The sequence below is a fragment of the Xiphophorus maculatus genome, chromosome 1 (genome assembly GCF_002775205.1).
Source record: "Xiphophorus maculatus strain JP 163 A chromosome 1, X_maculatus-5.0-male, whole genome shotgun sequence".
Classification (NCBI taxonomy): domain Eukaryota; kingdom Metazoa; phylum Chordata; class Actinopteri; order Cyprinodontiformes; family Poeciliidae; genus Xiphophorus; species Xiphophorus maculatus.
The window spans coordinates 1,548,472-1,569,823 of NC_036443.1; the positions used below are offsets into that span (position 1 = coordinate 1,548,472).

General features: G+C 37.4%; 1 protein-coding gene across 1 annotated transcript; it reads left to right on the forward strand.

The window, feature by feature from the left end:
• The first annotated feature begins 6,024 nt into the window (after positions 1 to 6,024).
• LOC102232216 (neuronal acetylcholine receptor subunit alpha-2-like) lies at positions 6,025 to 21,352 on the forward strand. The gene is made up of 6 exons (XM_014471964.2): positions 6,025 to 6,437; positions 10,195 to 10,346; positions 13,054 to 13,098; positions 13,174 to 13,283; positions 15,179 to 16,607; positions 20,756 to 21,352. Exons 1-6 carry the CDS (start codon positions 6,365 to 6,367, stop codon positions 20,879 to 20,881), a joined length of 1,935 nt encoding a protein of 644 aa, XP_014327450.1. The 5' UTR covers positions 6,025 to 6,364; the 3' UTR covers positions 20,882 to 21,352.

The following is a 21,352-nucleotide window of genomic DNA, read 5'->3' on the forward strand; positions in this document are numbered from 1 at the left end:
GATTGCTCCTTTTGCTGGACTCTTCCACAAATAGGAAGAACTCCTCTATAGGAAGAACACTCACTTGGAACACAAAACTGAATCCAAACACCTTTATTATATATACATCATGGCAGAATGCAGTCAGTCACCAATAACTGGTGGGATATGTTGCTAGGGCAACGAGGCAAAAATTGAACGTTTCTCCAAAACTGACGAAAAGATAAGACTGAAACGAATCAGGAAGGCTGGCAGGAGGCTGACAGCAGCACTGAATCTCCAACACAGAGTCACTGCCAAACAGGTTAATAAAAAAGCAATAAAAAGTTCTATCATGTTTATCATTATCACAATATTACCACAAAATATTTTGATGAAATTTAATCCATATCACCTGCCTCTATTGAAACATCCCAGAGTCTGATATCCTCAGAATCTGATAGATTTGAAGAACTTTAGGAAACAGAGAGTGAAGATGTAATACTAAATTACATCAAAATGTCCTTCAACAGAGTATTCATTTCTAGTTGTTGAAATACTCCCTGTTTTTAAAATGGCTGTATTTTTCAGAAAAACACTGAATGTTGGACATTGGATCCAAAACAAAGTGTGTTTACCTGGTGAGCAGATGGCCTTTGCCCCCCGGATGCTGCACTAGCCAGCTCTCCTCAGCCCTGCAGCCTCATGGTCCACCTCCAACCAGATCTACCTCTGGTGGCTGCAGCATCCACGCTCTGCTGCAGGGAAACGTTGTGTAAAAACCGACTCTGGTCTTCAAGTAAACATGGCAGAAAAAAATCTAAGAACTGTGTGGTTAATATTTAAAACTTCAGTTGGTATCCCTTTAAGGCAGGCTGTAAAGTCTTTATTCTAGGCAAACAGCACAGGAACAGCGGAGCAGGACTCATGTTTTCAGCTGCTGTGACTGACAGCTGATCTCGGCAACCCGGTGGGCAATGTGTTTACGTATGCATTGGATTAATCCAGGTGTATGTGTGTATGTGTGTGAATCATTGTTAAACTTGAGGTTGCAGAGTGAGAGCTGGACATGTGAACCCAGAACCCAGGGCTGTTTCAGGGAGTTCTCCTCTCCAGAGGAGAGCTGAATCACTCTGATCCGATCAATACACCAGGTACTTCACACACTTCAGAAACGTTGCCTTTCTCACATATGATTCAATCCCCCAGTGACTCCTGACTAGATGATTATGTCTGTTTTCACCTCCTACTGAGATTATTGCAATGCATATTATTCAACTGAATCTCATTTTAGACTTAAAATATTTGTTAATCTTTTTTTTCTACACACGACCTAAAGAAGTTTGAGCTTAATGTAAAAGATATTCACATTCCTTGAATTTTTGTCAATCACAAACTTCAATGTGTGAACTGCAGATGGACTCATCGCATTTCATTAACAAACAAAAATGTGTTATTTTAGATATAAACATGTAATCTTAGGGCTGGGAGATATGGCTGACGATCACTCTGATTTCATATCAGTAGGCATTGATAATTACTGTTTTGTTTTTTGTTTTGAATATCTGAAATACTGCCAAACTATGACATAATCCCTCCTGTTTTATCCATTTTTCACTCCACATATCTGTTTTTTATTTTTAAGTGGTTATGAAGCACAATTTTAAACAGTTTTAAACTGTTGCTGCTTGTTGCTAGGCAACCAAAGCCTGAGTGAGTTAGTTAATGCCACCAACCTAGCTTAGCTACCCATGAGAGGTTGTGCAGCTAAACCTTTTCTCTGCATACATCCCCCAGAATGCCGGGTGTAGAGCCCTGGAAATATGTTAAGAACGTGATAATGTTAAATTAATAGGTATAATTATCTTATTGGGCAAGCATTCATTTGATTTAGTATTTAGTTAGAAAAATTCATTTGGTTTATGACTAAATATGTGCTCAAACTACTTTATTATTTTTTATTTCATAGATTTCTGTCATGATAATACCTGTTTAAGAAAGACGCAATGCATGATGACCTGTGAATAGATACAAAAAAGAGAGAAAACTACACACACTGTATGCTCGAACCATGGATTTTGTTTAATAAAGTTGAACAAAAGCGAAGACCTTTGAGTTTTTTAGTTCTTTTTAAGGGTGCAACACGTGCAGTTGTGGATCAGTGAAATTATTGAATATTCTATCAGATGTATTTTCTATTGATATTGATCACGTCTAGCATGATATATATGGTTATTGATTTATTGTAAAGTTCTACTTAATTTCATATTACACACTGCAGAAGCTCCTTCAGCACCAATGAAGATTTACACACTTGGTGCAAACCACTTCAGCAAATTGAAAGCACAATTATAAATTACAAAATCACTACAACATTAACGAAACAGAAGAGGTATGTCCCAGTGAGAGACCTACGAAATCGCTGATTGGACTACAGCTCGTTTTTACTTTTGAACCGGAAGTTATTCTGGCTTTAACGTGTTTTTTAAAAACATGAATGTTCTCAGTGATCCAAAGCCTCTTGCCACAACTGCTAGAAAAGTTTGGTGATGGCTCAATCAGCTCTTTTCCACAGTTTGGGCAATACATGGCGACATGACCGTATTCCCGCTTGCTTTGCTTCTCATTAAAACAAAGCACACCAGAATAACTTCCTGTTCAAAGTTAAAAAGAGCTGTAGTCCAGTCAGCTGTTTCTTAGGTCTCCCACTGGGACATACCTCTTCCGTTTTGTTAGTGTTGTAGTGCTTTTGTAATTTGTAATTGTGCTTTCAATTTTATGAAGTGGTTTGCACCTCAGGGCCACCGTATATGACAATTAAATATGATTTAATTGATTCTCCACATGAGTTCGATGAAAACTAATTTTACTAAACTTTACTAACTTTTGGAAGTATGATCCAACTGAGTGACAAGGCTATTACTGAATTCTTAAAGTTGATCCACTTTCTGCTTGATTTAGCTGATCAGTTATTGAATGTTTGGTGGAACTCATGGAGCATATTTGCTCTATGTTCTGTGTGGAACATATTTGCAATTTTTAACATGCAGCTGAGAAAACTGTCATTTTCCGTTATTTTTTTGTGATCCACTCTGCTAGGACCACGGAATGTCTGCAGGTGCTGACCCATGTCACTAACTGCGTTTCAAAAACTTTATCAATGTTCAGCTTATATAAAAAAAAAACACAATTCTGCAATTGCGGTGTTTCCATTAAATAAGAAATAGTTAAAATCACACATGAATAACTTAGTGAAAACATATTGCATTATGATCTGCAAACTACTTCCTGTCATCTTTTTCTTCGTGGTTTGCGTCAGCAGCAACATCCGGTTGTTGATCATGTGACTCCTGTGACGTGAAAATGTTTCCATTGCAGTTTTGATTAAAAAAAAAAAACACATTTTGATGCTGCAAAAAACAAAAACAAAAACAAAAACACACTCACTTCATTCAAAACTTATCAAAAAACAAAAGTTTTTATTTTTTAAATCGACATTTTTCATTTATTTTTGAAAGATCAAATTGCTTTTTGTACAGCTGAATGGTTGCCGTGGTGATTGAAGGATTTCTCAAACATGCTTGAAAGAATCAAGGCAGCACTGCAGGTCTCTTTCTGATGAGGTAATAATGTTATAACATGATGACTCAGAACTCGGAAGAGTTTAAAGAAGTTCAACACACACATGCACAGTATGAACATTTTTTGAAAAAGTGATTTGACTCAGTTGCACATCCCTTTAATTGTGAATCCAATACTCCTATTTCTTATGACTGCACTGTATTTTTCATATTATAGCTTTTAAAGTTTGTTTTTATTTCTACTAGTAGTATTGTTGTTGTTGTTACTCTTGTTTTTTTAGATATTGCTTTAACATAAAGTACTTTTAACAGCTTATGCTGCTGAATAGAATAGAATAGAATAGAAGTACTTTATTCTTCCCCATTGTGAGACAATAAAGGCTTTTTCTATTCTATTCTATTCTATTCTATTCTATTCTATTCTATTCTATTCTATTCTATTCTATTCTATTCTATTCTATTCTCAGGATGTTTTTCACTAGAGGTCAGCCAGTGTGTAGAGTTGTGGCAAAGGTCAAACATATATCAGTGTGGGATCAGTAAAGGTTTTTCCAATATCAGTTCAGGTTGAATTATTAAGGCGGCTGCTGAACAAAGTGACCTGCTGTCGGTGGCATCCTCGTTTTTAGAATCACAGCACAGATGGATCTTCTCATCTGAGCTTTTGTATGTGTGTGCCGACATGTGGGTGGAAGATAAACTAACGTGTCAACCAATAGGCTGGTTGGCCTATTTGTGCACCCTGGCCTTACAGCTAGAGTGAGATTTCCTCTAGTCCCTCTGCTGTCCCACTTACAAATTCCTGCAAGACTCTCAGCCGAATAAACAGAAATCATCACAGATGGAGCAAACATATCTGCACAAAAAAGCCTCTATTTTGTTTGGTCAGAGTTAGTTATCCCCAGAGAAAAGAAGACTTTAAGTAACCAATGTGTGCACTGCACTGTGGAGTGCACTTCACTTCGTGGGCATGCAGCACACTGAAAGGAAGCGGATCTGACAAAAAACCCCACCTACGACAGCAAGAAAAGTCTCCTCCCAGAACTCCTTTGTTTCTTTCAATCATGTAGTTGTGTCTGCTCAAAAAGCTGTCTTCATGACTGAGGAGTCAAGGTTTCCTGTTTCCTTTACAACATCAAAACATGTCCTGCTCCTATACCTGAGGGAACATTAGAAAGAAAAAGTGCAATAAAAGTAAACACATACTAAAGAAAAGAGACGACCAGCCTTGGTGCTGAACTCTGCTGACGTGCAAAAAGAAAGAGAAATCAGTTTTTTAAAGGGGCAGTGCTTTGTGTTTTCCAACCACATAGTGACATTTTAAAGCTCAATCATATGTTACTATGTTACCTGCAGTTATAAAAATGCTATATATATCAAATATGACTTGAAAAGAAATTTGACTTATTTAATGCCTTGAAATTTGGCCTCTGTTGCGTTAAGAAGCTTCTACTCTTAAAGCAACAGGAAACACAACATTCTTCCTCTGTTAACCCTTTAAAGGGACAATATTATGTTAAATTAACTTTTTAAAGCTTTTGATCGTGTTATAATGTTATTCCCTCATCAGAGTGTTGCTTTGATTCTTTCATGCATGTTTGAGAAATCCTTTAATCTCCATGGCAACCATTCAGTCGTTTAAAACGCCTGGTTGGACCTAGCACTGCCTTGGAGAACAAAGCTCCTCCTGTGAGCCGTTTTCAGCTCAGAAAAACAGAGGCTTCTCCCTCTGCCTCACAGAGCTCTCCTCCCCAGCGACTCCCACCATCAGTTCATTGGATCCTTATATTTAGAACAACTGAAGGTAATATATTTACTCGATTATGCTACAAATGGCCCTATGTGTCTGGAAAACACATAATACTGCCCCTTTAACAACCAGCTGAATGGTTGCCAGAGGAGATTATTTTTTTATTTTGTTTTTCTATGATGAGGGAATAAGATTATAATATGATGTAAAACTCAAAAAGTTGATTTTACATAATACTCCCCCATTAAGACCAGCATGGTAGTAAAACTGGCAGCAGGTGAGGGTCAGGTTGGGGTTAAGGTGGCGGAGGACTGGGAGGAGATTTACTTCTGGGAATCAAAATAGAGAAGAACCTGAAGAGCACAGATGTGCTATGACTCACTTTCACTTTGTTTTTTTTTACCACACTGGACCTTGACAGGTAGCAAGCTGCACACATACTGTAACAGTCCTCACCTACAGAAAACACTGCACAGCGCTCATGTATGCTGTATATTCTCATTAGGGATCTCAATGTGGTTTTCCTCACCTTCACACCATCCATGGCTGTCATAAGACAGCCACTGGATAGAAAAAAAGCAAAGAAGAGGCAAAAAAAGAGAAGGGAAAGAGAAGGCAAGGGATGGACAGAGAAGGTGTATTTTTCTCTGAGAGAGAGAGAGCGACAGGGGGAGGGGGACAAGGTGAGGAGGCGGAGAGATGAGAAGTGAGGGAGGGAATGATGTAGAAAAGGAGGAGAAGGATGAGCTACACTTGGATGAAGGACTCCAGAAGAATGAGGAGAGACTTTTCAGAGTTAGCTTCAGAGAGGCTACTTTCCATGACTCTGGTCATTTGATCAGCTGTAAATATATATATATAAAAAACAACAAGCAGCTGCAGCGATGGACAGATGGAGCCCTGAGGATAACTGGACACTCACACACTGACATGATTATGATTTCTCTCCGTCCCTCCGGCTGTTGAAGCTGCTCTGAGGAGAGCTAACAGAGTTTTAAGCTGTTTAAGCCTTCAGGATGAGCGACCGCCACGTCTGAAATCCAAAAGAAGTTAAGAGGAAAGTTCAGGGACACTGATGGAAACTGCTGGAGCCACAATGGAAATACACACCTGCCTGTGCTTGGTTTTCATTACTGCAACTCCAAGAGGTAAGCTACTTCATTTCCTCAGCTGTATCATCCCTGATTTCCTCTGGTAATGTAGATTACTGTCCAAAAATATTAAAGGGACAGAAAAACAAACATACAAAAAGAGAGGCAGAGAAAAAGGAACTTAACAATGAATCTTTGCATTGCATCACGTAATAACATATAATAGTATGGCTTTCTGTTTTGTTGTTTTATTTTGTAATTATATCACATAGTACAGAATATGCCATCATGTATTTTATTGCATCCCAGTTATCACATCCTGTTTCCTTGCATATAATAATCACACCACACCATATCATATTACATCGCATCATATCCCGTTGTATCAAATTTCATTGCCACATCACAGAGTATCAAATTGTATCATATCAATGCATAGTTATGCATTATATCACATTATATTATATCATACATGAGATTACATCACATTACTTACTATCATATTGCTCTGTATGCATGTAAATCACTGTATTGGATTATTATATATGTCATTACATTATTTTTGTATTATATCACAAGAGATTGCTTTATTGTGTCAAATTATATACAGTCATATAACATATATCGTATCAAATCATATATTGTATTGTGTCAGGGCGTTACATCATACAGTAATGTATCACATATCACTTTGTATCAGATCGTGTATCACACTGAACCAGATTGTATGTCATAGTATCATGTAATAACAGGCATTTATATTGTATCATATTAAATACTGTATTGTATTGCATTGCTTCAAATAACCATATTAGTTATCTTTATATCACAGTGTATCAGAATTATATAGTCATGTTTTTTAGCTTACATAATGAGTAAGTAGTGGACTTTTACCTGGATCCAGGTGAGCTAATCAGAGGAATGTGGAACAGCTGGGAGAGGAGATGCTGATACTAATTACTATAGTACTATACGATACTGAGATAGGCAGAAAGGAAACTACAAACCAAGAGGGAAATACACTAACACTGACAGAGGATGAACTAAAACACAGTTCCTTTTCATCACTTCCTTTTAAATGAATTCAGAAGTGATCCAAATACAAAAAATAGAAAACCAAAGTGAAAACAATCAATGATCATAACATACATCGCATTGTTTAATCATATCACTGTGTTTTAAATAGCATTGAATCGTATTACATCACTTTGTTACTTTATCACTATCTGACAGTGCTTGGGATCATACTCTTATTACTGACAAAATATACTTATTTAGTTTAGATGACAATATTCAAAATGAAATGCCTCAACAGAGAAAGCACTCCAGTTGCTGATTCTTAATGATTTGCTATTAATCACCAAACATTGCTTACATTTCATTTTTCTTGACAGTGTACCCTGACTATTAAATGATTCAGTATTCATGAATTCACCTATGTGCAGATTTTTCCTCTGAATGTGACTCCCAAAAATTCTCCATAAACCCACATTTTTTGAATTTTTTTGTAGCTCAAATCAAAATATTCAAGAGAAAATGTAACTTGGGAAGGTGAAACACCTGAACATAGCGTTACTTGATGCTGTTGGCTGGCATTTGCAAAGCAGCCAATCCAGGACCAGCATTTGTTTTCTTGGTGCTGATTGGATGTAGAGCTAAGAGTTGAAGTAAAGAAGACTGTAAATGTTAACCCTAAGATGGTTTCCACTGTGTACTAATGTATATTTAGGTATATTTGGTGTTTGAACCAATAAAATAGACAAGTAAAAGTGTTTTTAGAGGGGTTTTCAAGTATTCAAGGTTTTTATGTATCTGTGCGTTACCCCAGTGAATATCAATGTTGTCTATGTATTTTTGTCCCTAGTTAACTGTAGAAAAAATATTTATATGTATCAACAAGGCAGCAGAGGGACTTGTCTTTCTAAAAAATTTAATTTAACCCTTCTTTCAATTTTCTTCTAATCCAAGTCATCTTTTTACAGTCCAGCTATTCATTAAGAGAGTAAGGACTTTAGCACTGAAGGCTAAACTCCCAATATGATTCATAATCTCTGACAAAAGCACAACCTTAAGAACACAAAATGTGTTTTCTACAGTTTTGGTTTTTAATTAAATTAGGGCAACCACTATTGCTGGAGCTTTATTAAATAATATATATATGCATTTGCCTAGCCTAGAAGTAATATGTCCTGTTTTGCTGCTGGTGCCACGGTGATCAGAAAGAGCCAAGATTTACAGAATGTCACAATAAACAAATCTTGATCAGTCCCACACACACTGTCAGGACAGGAGCTCTCCCATCTAATTCCATTAGCTGCAAGGCAGCTTTGTAGTCATCTGAAACATCACTTCTTTAATAAACACATCAACCCGCATGTCTCCGACCCGGCATGCATAAGAAAAAAACCCCAAAAAACATCAGTTTTTCCATCAGAACATGCACAAACATTTCAAGTTATCATGCGTCTGGACTTGTCAAACAGACTCAGGTTCAAACAGCAATCGAAGGGTTGGGTTATGGTGGAGAGGTGTGGGTAAAAAGACATATCAGTTTAATAAGGTATTGATCCAAATCCTTTCAAAATGGCAGAAGCCAGTCTTCAGCCAGCCAAAGGACAGTCCATCAGTTTTGATTGAGTGGGCAGCAGATGTGAGCGAGGCACAGTGATGCCAACACCTGTATCACCAATCTGGAAACACGAGTTAATACAAACATCTTAATTCATGATGTTCAAACACACCTGGTAAAATAAATCCTGAAAGTATTCACACAACCTAACTGTTTCAAGTTTGGTTTTTTTCCACTTCCTGTTTTGTTTAAAATGGATCAAAGTATATTTCTCTTTAACAGGAGCTGGGGTGTAATTATGTAAAATCAACTTTTTCTTATATTGTTACCAAAAACAAACCTGTGTGCAGTTAGCAAACACCTGGTGGAACAGCTGAGCTTATCATACAAGCTACTTCTCAGTCCCACGCTCCAAAGAATAGCTAACAGAGAAACACTAGTTGCATTTACATTATCTATAAAATTGTAAAAAACAAAAAACAAAACACTGAAAAACAGCTGTCATGCCTGAATGTTTAAAAACACTGGATTCACAAGCTTTTAACTTAGAAAATTGTAAAGGTTTATTTTTGCAAGGGAGTTACAGAGTGTGTAGTTCTCTGAGAAAAACAATACTCTGATTTATCTGTGATACATAATGTAGGAAAATGTAGGAAAGATTAAAGGGTGTGAATACTTTCTGAAGGTTTTCCTTCCTGTTCCTTCAGGTCACTAAGCTAACTGTTAGAGACAGAAAAATCTCCCTGAGCTCTGGTACAATTGATATTTTTGCACAATGAGTTCAAATAAGGAAAGACGAGACAATGAAAAATGTATTTTGGGCAAACATAATGAAATATCAAAAACCAAAAAAAAAAAAAAATCTAATAATTTCCAATGAAAATGGAATAGAGGAGGCAGAGAGGCATTTTGACTGAAACACTCATCTGTCCACTTTTGCTTTTCCTGCCTGCCTCCCTTTGTCTCCTCTCCCAGATACTGTCTCATGTAACCACAGGCCACCTGTATAATAGAGGTCACCCTCCCTCCACATTACAGTCTGTGTTCTTCAGCGGAGCCACATCAGCTAAATTCACAGAGGATAAATGTGTTGTAAAAAAAAAGCAATATGCATTCGAATCAATGCGAGATTACTCTATTTCAAGCATGAATATGAAAACAGAAACTCCTTGCAAGAAATTTGCACATGCATAGCAGAAAGTCAAAGTTTTCTCTATTGATTTTTTATGTCTTCTTTTCCTTCAGTGTACTCCCAAGTTGGACCTCGTGCCCATGCTGAAGAGAGGCTTCTTCAGAATCTGTTTGCGCATTACAATAAGCTCTCTCGGCCTGTGCAAAACACTTCAGACACGGTGCTAGTCCACTTCGGCTTGTCTATTGCTCAGCTAATTGATGTGGTGAGTGAAACCAAGCAGCTGTGTTACAGTTCTTCTGAACTGCTTTCTGACTCCACATTTTCAAAACAGTTAAGGAGGCAGTTTATATAAAATCAACTTTTCTGAGCTTTCCATTATTTTAGAATGTTATTCCATCATCAAAAACAAACCTAGAGCGATTATTTGATTCTCTCATGCATGTTTGAGAAATTCTTCAATCTCCATGGATGATGCTCCTCCTCAAAGCTAAAGTTTCCAAGCAACTGGGCTTTCACCCACAGAACATGGCATTCTGGGTAAATTCAAACAAAGCAAACACACATTAGTGCTAGCAGTAGAAACGACTTATGGTTTTTTACTAAAGACCAGGGGAGAAAGTAGTTTTAAATTCTTGTCGGTACTATGACGAAAATCATCAGAGACTCATTGTGCGAACCAAAACAAATAAAAACATTAATATTTTACTGTCCTATGGGCTACCTGTATGGATAACGCAGAATGTAGAAGCAATTCCCAGTGTGGAAAAATTATATTTTCTGTCATACAGGGTGGAAAGTAATAAGTTACATTTACATTTATTGATGTAATTACAATTTGTCTAATTTGTCCTTTAAGTTGTTTACAAAACCTGACCATTTACTTTAACTTGAATTTGTTTTGAGTAAAGTTACTCTGTTACATTTAATTTTTTTTTTCAATAAGATGTCATGGTGTTGCATCAATGGAAGACAGAATAACAAAAACCCATCAAGTTTATTTCACATTAACTTCTGACAAAAAGAAAACATCTTACTGTACTTATGGCATCAATTTAACTCTAAGTATAAAAAAAGGCAACAGATTTATCATACATTGTAAAGTTTAATATTTTAACAACAAATGTTACTCAATTTTATCAGGTACTTGTGATTATAATCTGTATTGATTAAAACTGAAAACAGAAAATCAGGCATAGTTTGGAGTTGGTTATTTAAAACTAATTTCCAATATCTTATGTCAGCTGCTGTTTGTTACTCCTATTTAATAGTTTTAAATAACCGACTCCAAATGTCCATTAAAAATGCACGTAATATTTTGTGTTGCTTTTTATTTATAAATGTGCTCATTTAAATAAAAACAGTTTGAGACCAATATGTTCTCATTTCCTTTGTGATGAACTGAACTTTGTTTTGCTCATCATAAAGCAACTAAAGTAAAAATTTAATGAAATTTGCAGAATTTTTTAAAATCAAAAATAACTGTAGTTTTACTTGAGTTGTAGCTCCAAAGTGACAACTCTGGCACAGCTTCCTTAAGATGGGCTCTTTATTAAATGCCGTGAAAACTACAGAAATAAAAGACAAAGCTTTAGACATAGATACATTTACAAACAGACAGATGACACGTGCTTTGACAATCGTTACCTCGTGGCCGCCTGCCACTTCGGAGGTCTTTAACGATTAATTTGTCGTTGTTCACTCTAAACCAAAATATTAAGCAATTAAAACACCATAAAAACACCATAACCAATAAATTCACAAAACATTGCAAACATAACTACAAAATACCTGACAACAACAAGACACGAGGCTGCTACACATAGCTCTGTTCCAGGCTTCTGCTTCTTCTGTTTATTTAAGTATCGCAGCCTCACACATGTACACAAATCTTGTGATAACTTTCGACAAAAAATAATTTGACACGAAATAAAATACAATCATTTAACACAAATCTTAAAACGTGAACAAAACAACTTAAAATACATTATTTTATCTTTTAGAAATAAACATACATTTTTTCAAGAATAAACTTATTTTATTGACACTTACACGAGTAGCCTACATTATTTACTCTTTCCACCTCTGCTGGCATGTATAAACATTGATAAACAATTGTATACTGTAGCATCTGCAGTAACTTTTTTATTTTTGGCATATATTTCTATATTGGCTAAATTGTACTGGTAACACATTTGAAAGCTCCATAGCTAATTAGCAGATTAGCTTCCACAGTAAATCACACTGCATGGGGGGCTTGTGGTTTGCCATTATGTTCCTTTGCAGCATTAATGTGTCTTTTCAGTTGCAATCCTTCTGTTTATCCAGACTCATTACAGCCAGCACAAACCGTCATCGAGAAAGTAAAACACATTTTGAGACAGATCACCTATCAGCGGAAATGAAACCACAACAAAGGAGATTCTATTAGTTTCCACCAAATTAAATCCAGTTGCCAGATAATGCTAATGCACGCAGTAAATATTCACAGCTGTCATTCAAACAGATATCCAGTCACATTATGTCTTGCCAAAATATCTTCATTCACAGTTTCCAACACATCCATGTGTATTTTATTTTCATATATGCATGCAACACAGTTGTATATATGCACACAGTTTGCTTAAAAGACCTTATACATTATGCACCCTGCCTTACTTTCGGGGAAAAATGTCCTCTTTTTTTTGACATTCGGTTAGCTGACAGTGCTTGCTCCAAATGCCTGGTTGTGAGTGTCAACTCCAGCTGAAGTTGTCTTTTCCTATGGAGTGTATTCACTGACTGCAACATCTTACAGGCTGCTGGGGAAGAGCTGGAGAAAGCAGCTTGCCAGAAAAATAGCAGGGCGCTTCTGCAGGAAGCTGATATTTTTATTTTCTTGGTGTGTTACACAATGAACCTCTGGAAATACTGATGTATTTATCTATGAAGGAAGTTTAAGCTGCAATAACTACTTTCCTTTCTATTAAAAGGATGAGAAGAACCAGATGATGACGACAAACGTGTGGGTTAAGCAAGTAAGAGATTATGAGAGAACCAGATAAATGCTGATATAAAACTGCAATGCATGAACATAACATGTTTTTCTGCAGGAATGGAACGACTACAAACTCCGTTGGAACCCGGAGGAATACGAAAACGTCACGTCAATACGCATCCCATCAGAGATCATCTGGAGACCTGATATCGTCCTCTACAACAAGTTTGGATCAGTTTCAGCAGATAATCTAGAACCACTTCTCTGTCACCATTTTCAAAATCATGCGTCAAGCCACTTCCGGATTTTGACGACTTAACTCCACACAGATGGCGCAAAGGGAGGAAAACGTGATGGATCTCTTTCCTTGTCTTTTGCCCGTTTCGTGAAGTAATTTGGTGGAAATGAATGCGAACCAGGTCAACTTTAATGGAAAAGCTTAGAAAGTAATACGCACTGTTAGGAGTGAGGAATGAACTTTAATTGGCTGTGTCTAAGGTGGCAGCAGCAGTTATGGTGTCTGCAGTGAAACGGGTTCAAAATCAGGGAAGTTAACTAAATTTTAAAAAACTACTCCATGAACAAAAAACACAGTGTTGTTTACACATAATTGCAGTTTTAATTGAGCAGGTCAACCATTTTGAAGATTTTCTTCATAATATTTCAATCCTTATTTTTAGTTTTAAAAAGCAATAGGGATTTCTCAGTGAGGACAAACCAAACACCTATTCAACTAACTTCAAAATATATTAACACATTTGTTAAAACTATCAATATGTTGTGATACAGATAATTTGTGAAAAATATCAAGATCTTCTGCCTTCTCCCAATTAGAACCAAACAATAAGAGCTAGGAGGCGGGTCTTGGCACTGAAGTTAGCATGGCCACAAATAACAATAAATAAACCGTTTTATTGCAACAGTAAGTCATTTCTGTGCCATTAACACATTAAGTTGCTTGTACATGAGCCTGATTGACAGCGTTAAGACCCTCCCTCTGGCTCTGCTTGATTGCTTTTGGTCGGGAGTGCTGTAATTTAGCTGCACTTAGTCACATGATCAATAACCAGATGTTACCTCTGGCACAAACCAAGAACAAGATAACAGGAAATGGTTGGAGGAGGATGGTGATGATGGTGCAGCACATTTTTAATGGCTTATTGCGTGAACAAACTTATTCATTGTCTGATTTGAATTGCATTTCTTGTTTAATGGAGATGCTGCGATTGCAAAATTATGTCTTTTGACTATAGCAGAAGATAGACAAAATTTTGCTCCCATTTGTAATGGAAATACAGATAAAGAAGAAGATTAAGATAAAAAAATCCATCACGCAGAGAAAAGCTTGCTGTGGCTAAGATACCAGGAGACCAACAACATATTTTTTTTGTTTTTAATACTATAAAATGCTCTTATATAGGATGAGCTGTTGCTTTCAAACTTTGACAGATGCACTCTTCAGATGACTCAAATGATGGGGCGCGTGTGGTGCTCAGGTGTTTGATGGCAAATCTGCAATGAAATGAAAGCTTTAGTGTCCACAAAGAGATTAGCCAAATAAACTAAAGGGAGACAATTAAAGAAAGGAGAGTTGAGCAGCTGCTGCTCTGCCAGATCAAAGCTCTGTCATCAAAACTGGCATCAAAACAACATTTATGAATTATTTACCTACAACTTTTTTTTTCTTTAGACGAGTTTTTTTGTGCATACTTATCAAACAACACAAATTTAAACCCAATATCTTAATTTGTAGTTTTATAATATTTTGTCATATGCATTAGTAATTTAATTACAAACATCAATATATTGTGTTGTTTCTTCAACACTAATAAATTTGTATTCACAATCAGACCAAATCCTATTTAAATGAATAAAAACAAATAAATAATTTTGCCATTATTTGGACCTATTGTATGAAATTTCAAGTGTAACAATGGAGCCATTTCCATTATACTTTTTTTTTAAATCCAGTAGACATGTGGTTGAGAATTGGTAAAACCTCAGCCAATCCAAAATGCACTTTGACCAATGTTCCAGAAACAGTCAGCATAACACACACAATGTTTTATCATCATGACAGAGACGTAAACGTCTTTCCTTTATGCCCCTCTCTTTTTCAGTGCAGACGGCGACTTTGCTGTGACTCACCTCACCAAAGCCCACCTGTTCTATGATGGTCAAATAAAATGGACGCCTCCAGCCATTTACAAGTCGTCGTGCAGCATAGACGTCACATTTTTTCCCTTCGACCAGCAGAGCTGCAAGATGAAGTTTGGCTCCTGGACCTACGACCGAGCCAAGATCGACCTGATCAACATGGCCAGAGATGTGGACCAGATGGACTACTGGGAGAGCGGCGAGTGGGTCATCGTCAATGCAGTGGGCAAGTACAACACAAAAAAGTACGAGTGTTGTACGGAGATCTATGCGGATATCACTTACTACTTCATTATTCGGAGGCTTCCCTTGTTCTACACCATCAACTTGATCATCCCCTGTCTGCTCATCTCCTGTTTGACTGTTCTGGTCTTTTATTTGCCATCCCAGTGCGGAGAGAAGATCACCTTATGTATTTCGGTTCTACTGTCCCTAACCGTGTTTCTCTTGCTAATCACAGAGATTATCCCATCCACGTCACTGGTGATCCCCCTGATTGGTGAATACCTGCTGTTCACCATGGTCTTTGTCACACTCTCCATCATAATCACGGTCTTTGTGTTGAATGTGCATCACCGGTCGCCCAAAACTCATGGTATGCCTCATTGGGTGCGCAGAGTTTTCTTGGACTTGGTTCCTCGAGTCCTCTTTATGAAACGTCCGCCGGGAACAGCGAAACAGCACTGCAAGAAGCTCATCGAGATGATGCACCGGCCGACCATGATTTCCACAACAAACAACTCACAGGCTTTTTGGATTGGTCTGGACATGGAGCTGAGACAGATGACGCAGACAGACAACACACTCCCAAAAACTCCCACTGACAGTCCGAGAATCCTTGTTTGCTCACCTTCTCCACCTTCTTCCTCCCGAGAAGACCACTGTAATGACCATCCGCTCAGCACCAACATCTTCCACAGATCAGCCTCCGCCAAATACTCGGTCCTCACAGAGAAGCATTCCCTACGCAGACACAACTCTGCAACCATGTGCGCCTCTCAGTTGTCTTTGCCTCCGACTTTGGCTCTGGACTCACTTCACAACTTGTCCAGTGAGCAGCCAAGTTCTCTGTCCCTCAACGGCCGTTCCCAAAGCGCGGAGCAAATGTGCAACCAGCATGATCAGGCTCCACCAACATCTGAACATCTCTGCCGCTCACAGAGCTTCCAGTACTGCTGTCTGCATGACAATGGCTTACTGGGGTTTCCAAGGCAGCTGAAAGAAATGGTCTCTAAGGAGCACTTGGCCAAATCCCCAACAAGAGTGCCAACCAAAGAAGCAAGCACCCAACAAGATACTCCTATTCCAGCAATTTCTCCAGCTATGCAACGAGCCATAGAGGGAGTTCAATACATCGCAGACCATCTCAAAGCAGAGGATGCAGACTTTTCAGTAAGTTATAAGAATTTACTTTTTTTTATAGAAACTCTAAAAACCTTGGTGATAAAATAAGCAGTTAGGAGCACAAAGAGCAGGCAACTTTAGCTTATAGTTAAGGTAGAGACCTTAGCACCTTATAGTTATGCATCAAGTAAATGTCATAGTGGACGCTACTCGCTTAACCCACATGCAGAACACAAACAGGAGATGGAGGAATCAGATAAGTGAAATTTATTGATGAACAGAACAGTTGGTGAAATGTAAGTAATTTCTAGCACCACTGGATCCGGAGCGTCAGTGATCTGAGAGCTGGGGAGATGAGAGGTAAGTGGGTAGTAAGAATTAAGCGGAAGGAGTAATGGAACGGGCTTACTGGGTGGGATGAAATGGATCCGCCAGGGAGGGAAGAGGTTGGGATGCTAAAAGATTACCAAAATCTGTCTTTTTTGGAAGCAAAATATATGGAAAAATGTTGGACACTATGAACTCCAGTAAGTAAATTAGACTGAGGACATTAAGTGTTCTCTTTTAAAGACAAGCTTTCTGTTTCTTTCTCCTTCAAACATCCTAAATGTAAGTTTACAGTGAAAGGTTATTCTCACTGCCTTCCACATTAGAGATGAGATATAGCTGAGTACACTGTGATCTGAGAAAGGTAGAAGGATGTCCTCTCTGCAATGTAAAGTGAAAGACATCTGCCTCCATCTGCTTGTAAACCAACTGAGACATTTTCAACAGAATTTAAAGACAAGCCAGTGTTTGCTGCTGAATTATCACTTCTGTGTGTCTCGTTTCTGATGCTACAAAAATGTCCATAATACACGTCTTCAAAATAATTTCTTCATCATATGAAATACAACTCTGCAGTTTCCATAGTGCATTTTTTCTGCTGTGTGCCTCATAAATACACTATTAGAAAGCATAAAGAACCAAAGCATAAAGAAGAGATTTCATTTTAACTAGGCATGTCTCATTCAGGATTTCTTTTCTCCTCATCTGGATCCATTTCATTTATGCATAGGCGTCAGGAGATACTTTATTAAAGTTAATAAAATCAAAGTCATGTTTTGGCTTGAAAACAGCAGTGTTAAAGTGCAGTTTCATTTCTTAACCAATGACATTCTGGATAGGGCATCCTTTCTATTTTTCCTCCAAAACTTTTCTTTCTTACTGCAGCAGAGAATTCGTCCCAACCAGTTTCTGTAGGTCAGCCACAGTATGGCAGGTATCTGCAGGGGTCAGGAACTACAATAAACTGAATATACTCAAGACCTCCTCTAAGAACACTTATCACTCCCCATTTATTTAGTTCAAGCAACAAACAAACCTTAACACACAATGGAAACAGTCTTTAGCTTTATCACAGAAGCTAACATCCACATTCTTCCTCATCTCCAATCTTGGGGTTACAGCCAATCAGCGACAAGGAAAATGAATCAGGCTCCTGGATAGGCTGCAGTGCAAACAAAAGCCATATTATACGGCTCGTAAGAGAGTTCAACATTTCAGTGGTGAGTGGACAAAAACGCTGCCAGCTTCGGAAGTATTTTGTTCTGAACATCTTAAAAAGGTGTTCCTGCTGCATTGTGGGATATGACAGCTGAGTGAAGAGCGAGTCATATGTTATAGACATAAAAAGTTTGAAAAAAGCGTTAATTGACTCAGATTCAGTCAACAAGACAATGTCCAAACCTGTTTTTGTGATGCACATAATAAAATTAACTTTGTGGAGTGTGTGGCTGACATAAACATAAATACTGCACTGAGTTTTATCCCATTATGGTTCTTAAGAAATGAATGATCAGGACCTCTAGCTGAGAATTAACTGAGACTTATTTATTTTAGCATTTGCTGTCTAGCATGTTTTTCTTGAAAGAATGCTAAATAATATACTTCCAAGTCTTATTAGCCCGCACTCACTGTTGAAATCTTCATAATTTATGAAGCTATTAAAACTTTGGTCTTAATTTCGAAGACATTCAAACTCAAAACTCAGATTACAGGAAAGAACAACTCATAAAAACTAATTAAAACCGACCCCAGATTAAGGATATTGGATACTTTGGTAAATACTTTCATTTTCGAAAACAAACCAAAGAGGAACTTCATTTGGAAGCAGTAATGACAAAAATAAGGATCCTTTTACAGTAAGATTAGACTTTCATTCAGATTTCATAGCTGCTTAAAAGTTTACCTTTAGTTTACCTTTTTGGCTTGAGTTTTATGGAGGAGTTGGGTTGTAAATATACATCCAGCTCATGACACAAGGCGATACATCAGAAGAATCTGTAATCAGTGTACAATGTTCTGGTATATACATATATCACAACTTTTATGCTTGTCTAATACTGACATAGTCGTAATATAACAAGCATTAAAAAGCATTTTATATGTTTTTACATGTTGACATAAGATGGCCAGGTGCAAAACAGACCAAAAAACCTTAAATATTAATATTTAATTTAGCTAGCTACGAAGCAGATGCTAATGTTAGAGCCATTAACAGCTGACTGTTACCTAAATTAAATTGTTCTCACTGTCATGTATCTTATCTGTCTCTTTGTCACTCTTTCTTTTTCCTATTAAGTGCTCAATATGTTGCCAGATAAATTATCTGAAAGTGACGGAGGTTTCTTCAATGACGAGGTTTGATGAGGTTTCCACATTTTTTTAGCTAACATTATCAACAGAAGAGGACGACTAAAGAATTACTCCCTTGATAGTAGCAGACAGACACAACAGGAGTTGAGCTTGAATCCCTCGCCTTCATATTTGAAGGAGTAACATATACTTACATCACCTAACAAAGTCCCATAATGACAGCAATTACAAAGCTCTTAGAAAGACAGACTCTCCTGGGAAATATTGTCTACTTATAATGTTGAAAGCTCCCATCCAACTCTGGTTATCAGTAGTCAATACCATCCCTGAAGTAGAGAAGTCTGATTAAAGTCAGTTAGGAGAAAGTCTAGACTTTAATCCAATTAAGATGAAGTGTCATGGCATTGAACTGGCGACTCATACTTAAAACATCTACAGGGATGCTGAGTTAAAACATAACTCCAAAGTAAAGTGGGTCTAAACTTCACCACAACGATTTAAATGAACCAGTTGGTGTTATCATAAATGCTTGATGCCAACTTTAGTTTTCAGATTTAGGGGCTAAAGTATTTCTTCACACAGAAACGGGTTAGTTTGAAAAGCTTTTTCTCTTCAAAAATGGAACCTTCATGCTAAAAGTTGTTTTTTCTGTATTTTATGGTTATCTTTGTCTATTAGAATTTGTTTTTTTATAAAATATTTCAAAATTGTAAAATTCAAATAAACAACAATCTCACGGCACTGTGGATAACATTTTTAAAGTGTCCAGAAAAGCAAAAATTTAGTAATATAATTTGTAAAGAATTGAAAATGGAAGAATTAAAACACAACTTTTTATTAGAATGTATGTGCATGCAGTTTGACGTTTCAAAAATAAATCCGCTTAATGGAAATTGTCAATTTTTGAAAAAACTGTGTTTTTGGCCGTATCAAAATTGGTTTATTTTGCAAAACTGCAATGGAAACACTCTTTTGCATTACTCAAGTCTCATGATCAACAACTGGATGTTGCCACTGGTGCAAACCACGAGGAAGACGACAGGAAGTGGTTGGAGGATGGCGGGAGGCGTGTTTTTTAATGACGTAATGCGTGAACAAACGTATTGACGTTTGTGATTTTAATTGTGTTTCTTATGTAATAGAAAGACAGCAATTGCGAAGTTGTGTTTTTTTGATGTTGTGTTGTTTGTGTACATTTATAATGGAAATACAGCTGGTGATGTAGCAGTGATAGGCTGCTTTCCATCCAGTAGCACTGGAAATCCGACACAGGAAGAACAGCTGCCTGAGAGTGGAAAAAGCAGAAATACTACATTACAATGAACTACAGACACAGGACGCCAGTCATAAAACAGCAGGACATCTATAATTTGACCATGAATATTTCATGGCAAAGATTGAGTGACATTTAGAAGGAAGCGGCCTCTTGCTGAAAAACAGCATCATCCATTCAAGACAGATCAATCAACGGTGAAAACTGCCAGCTGCTAAACGGAAAAGTGTTGTGGTGTGAAATTTGAAATATCCCTTTGAGGTATTTTTTTTGTCCTTTCTGCCAGGTGAAGGAGGACTGGAAGTACGTGGCGATGGTCATTGACAGGATATTCCTCTGGATGTTTGTACTGGTGTGTATTCTGGGATCTGTGGGACTCTTCCTCCCTCCCTGGCTGGCTGGGATGATCTAGCAGCTTTGAGGAACATGAGAGCTGATAGGACGATGGGCTTGTCACATGTTGTAAGAAAAAAAGTTTATCGTGAATCTTTTTTCTTTCTGTTTCTGGGAACTCCATGTCACAGTCTTTGCTCTTATCCTTTATAATCAAAAGGATACAAAGGATAAGAGAAACAAGATGGAATATATATCACTGATCCCTGTGGGCAAATACATTCTTTATGAGGGCAAAAGGTCAACAACAAAAATACACTTCAATGCCACACCATCCTGACTCTGAGCTGCACAGCTCAAACTCTCACGCTGTGATAAAACGTCAAAAGCCGAATCCTAATACACCAGAAGACTCAACATCCAGATTGCTAATAATAGGACAATATGAGGTGGAATACATCCTAACAATGTCTGGCTGGAACAAAGCTGACAATGAACTGATGTCATGAAATATTCATGAGATATCCATAAAGTAATGTTTCTGTGAAAA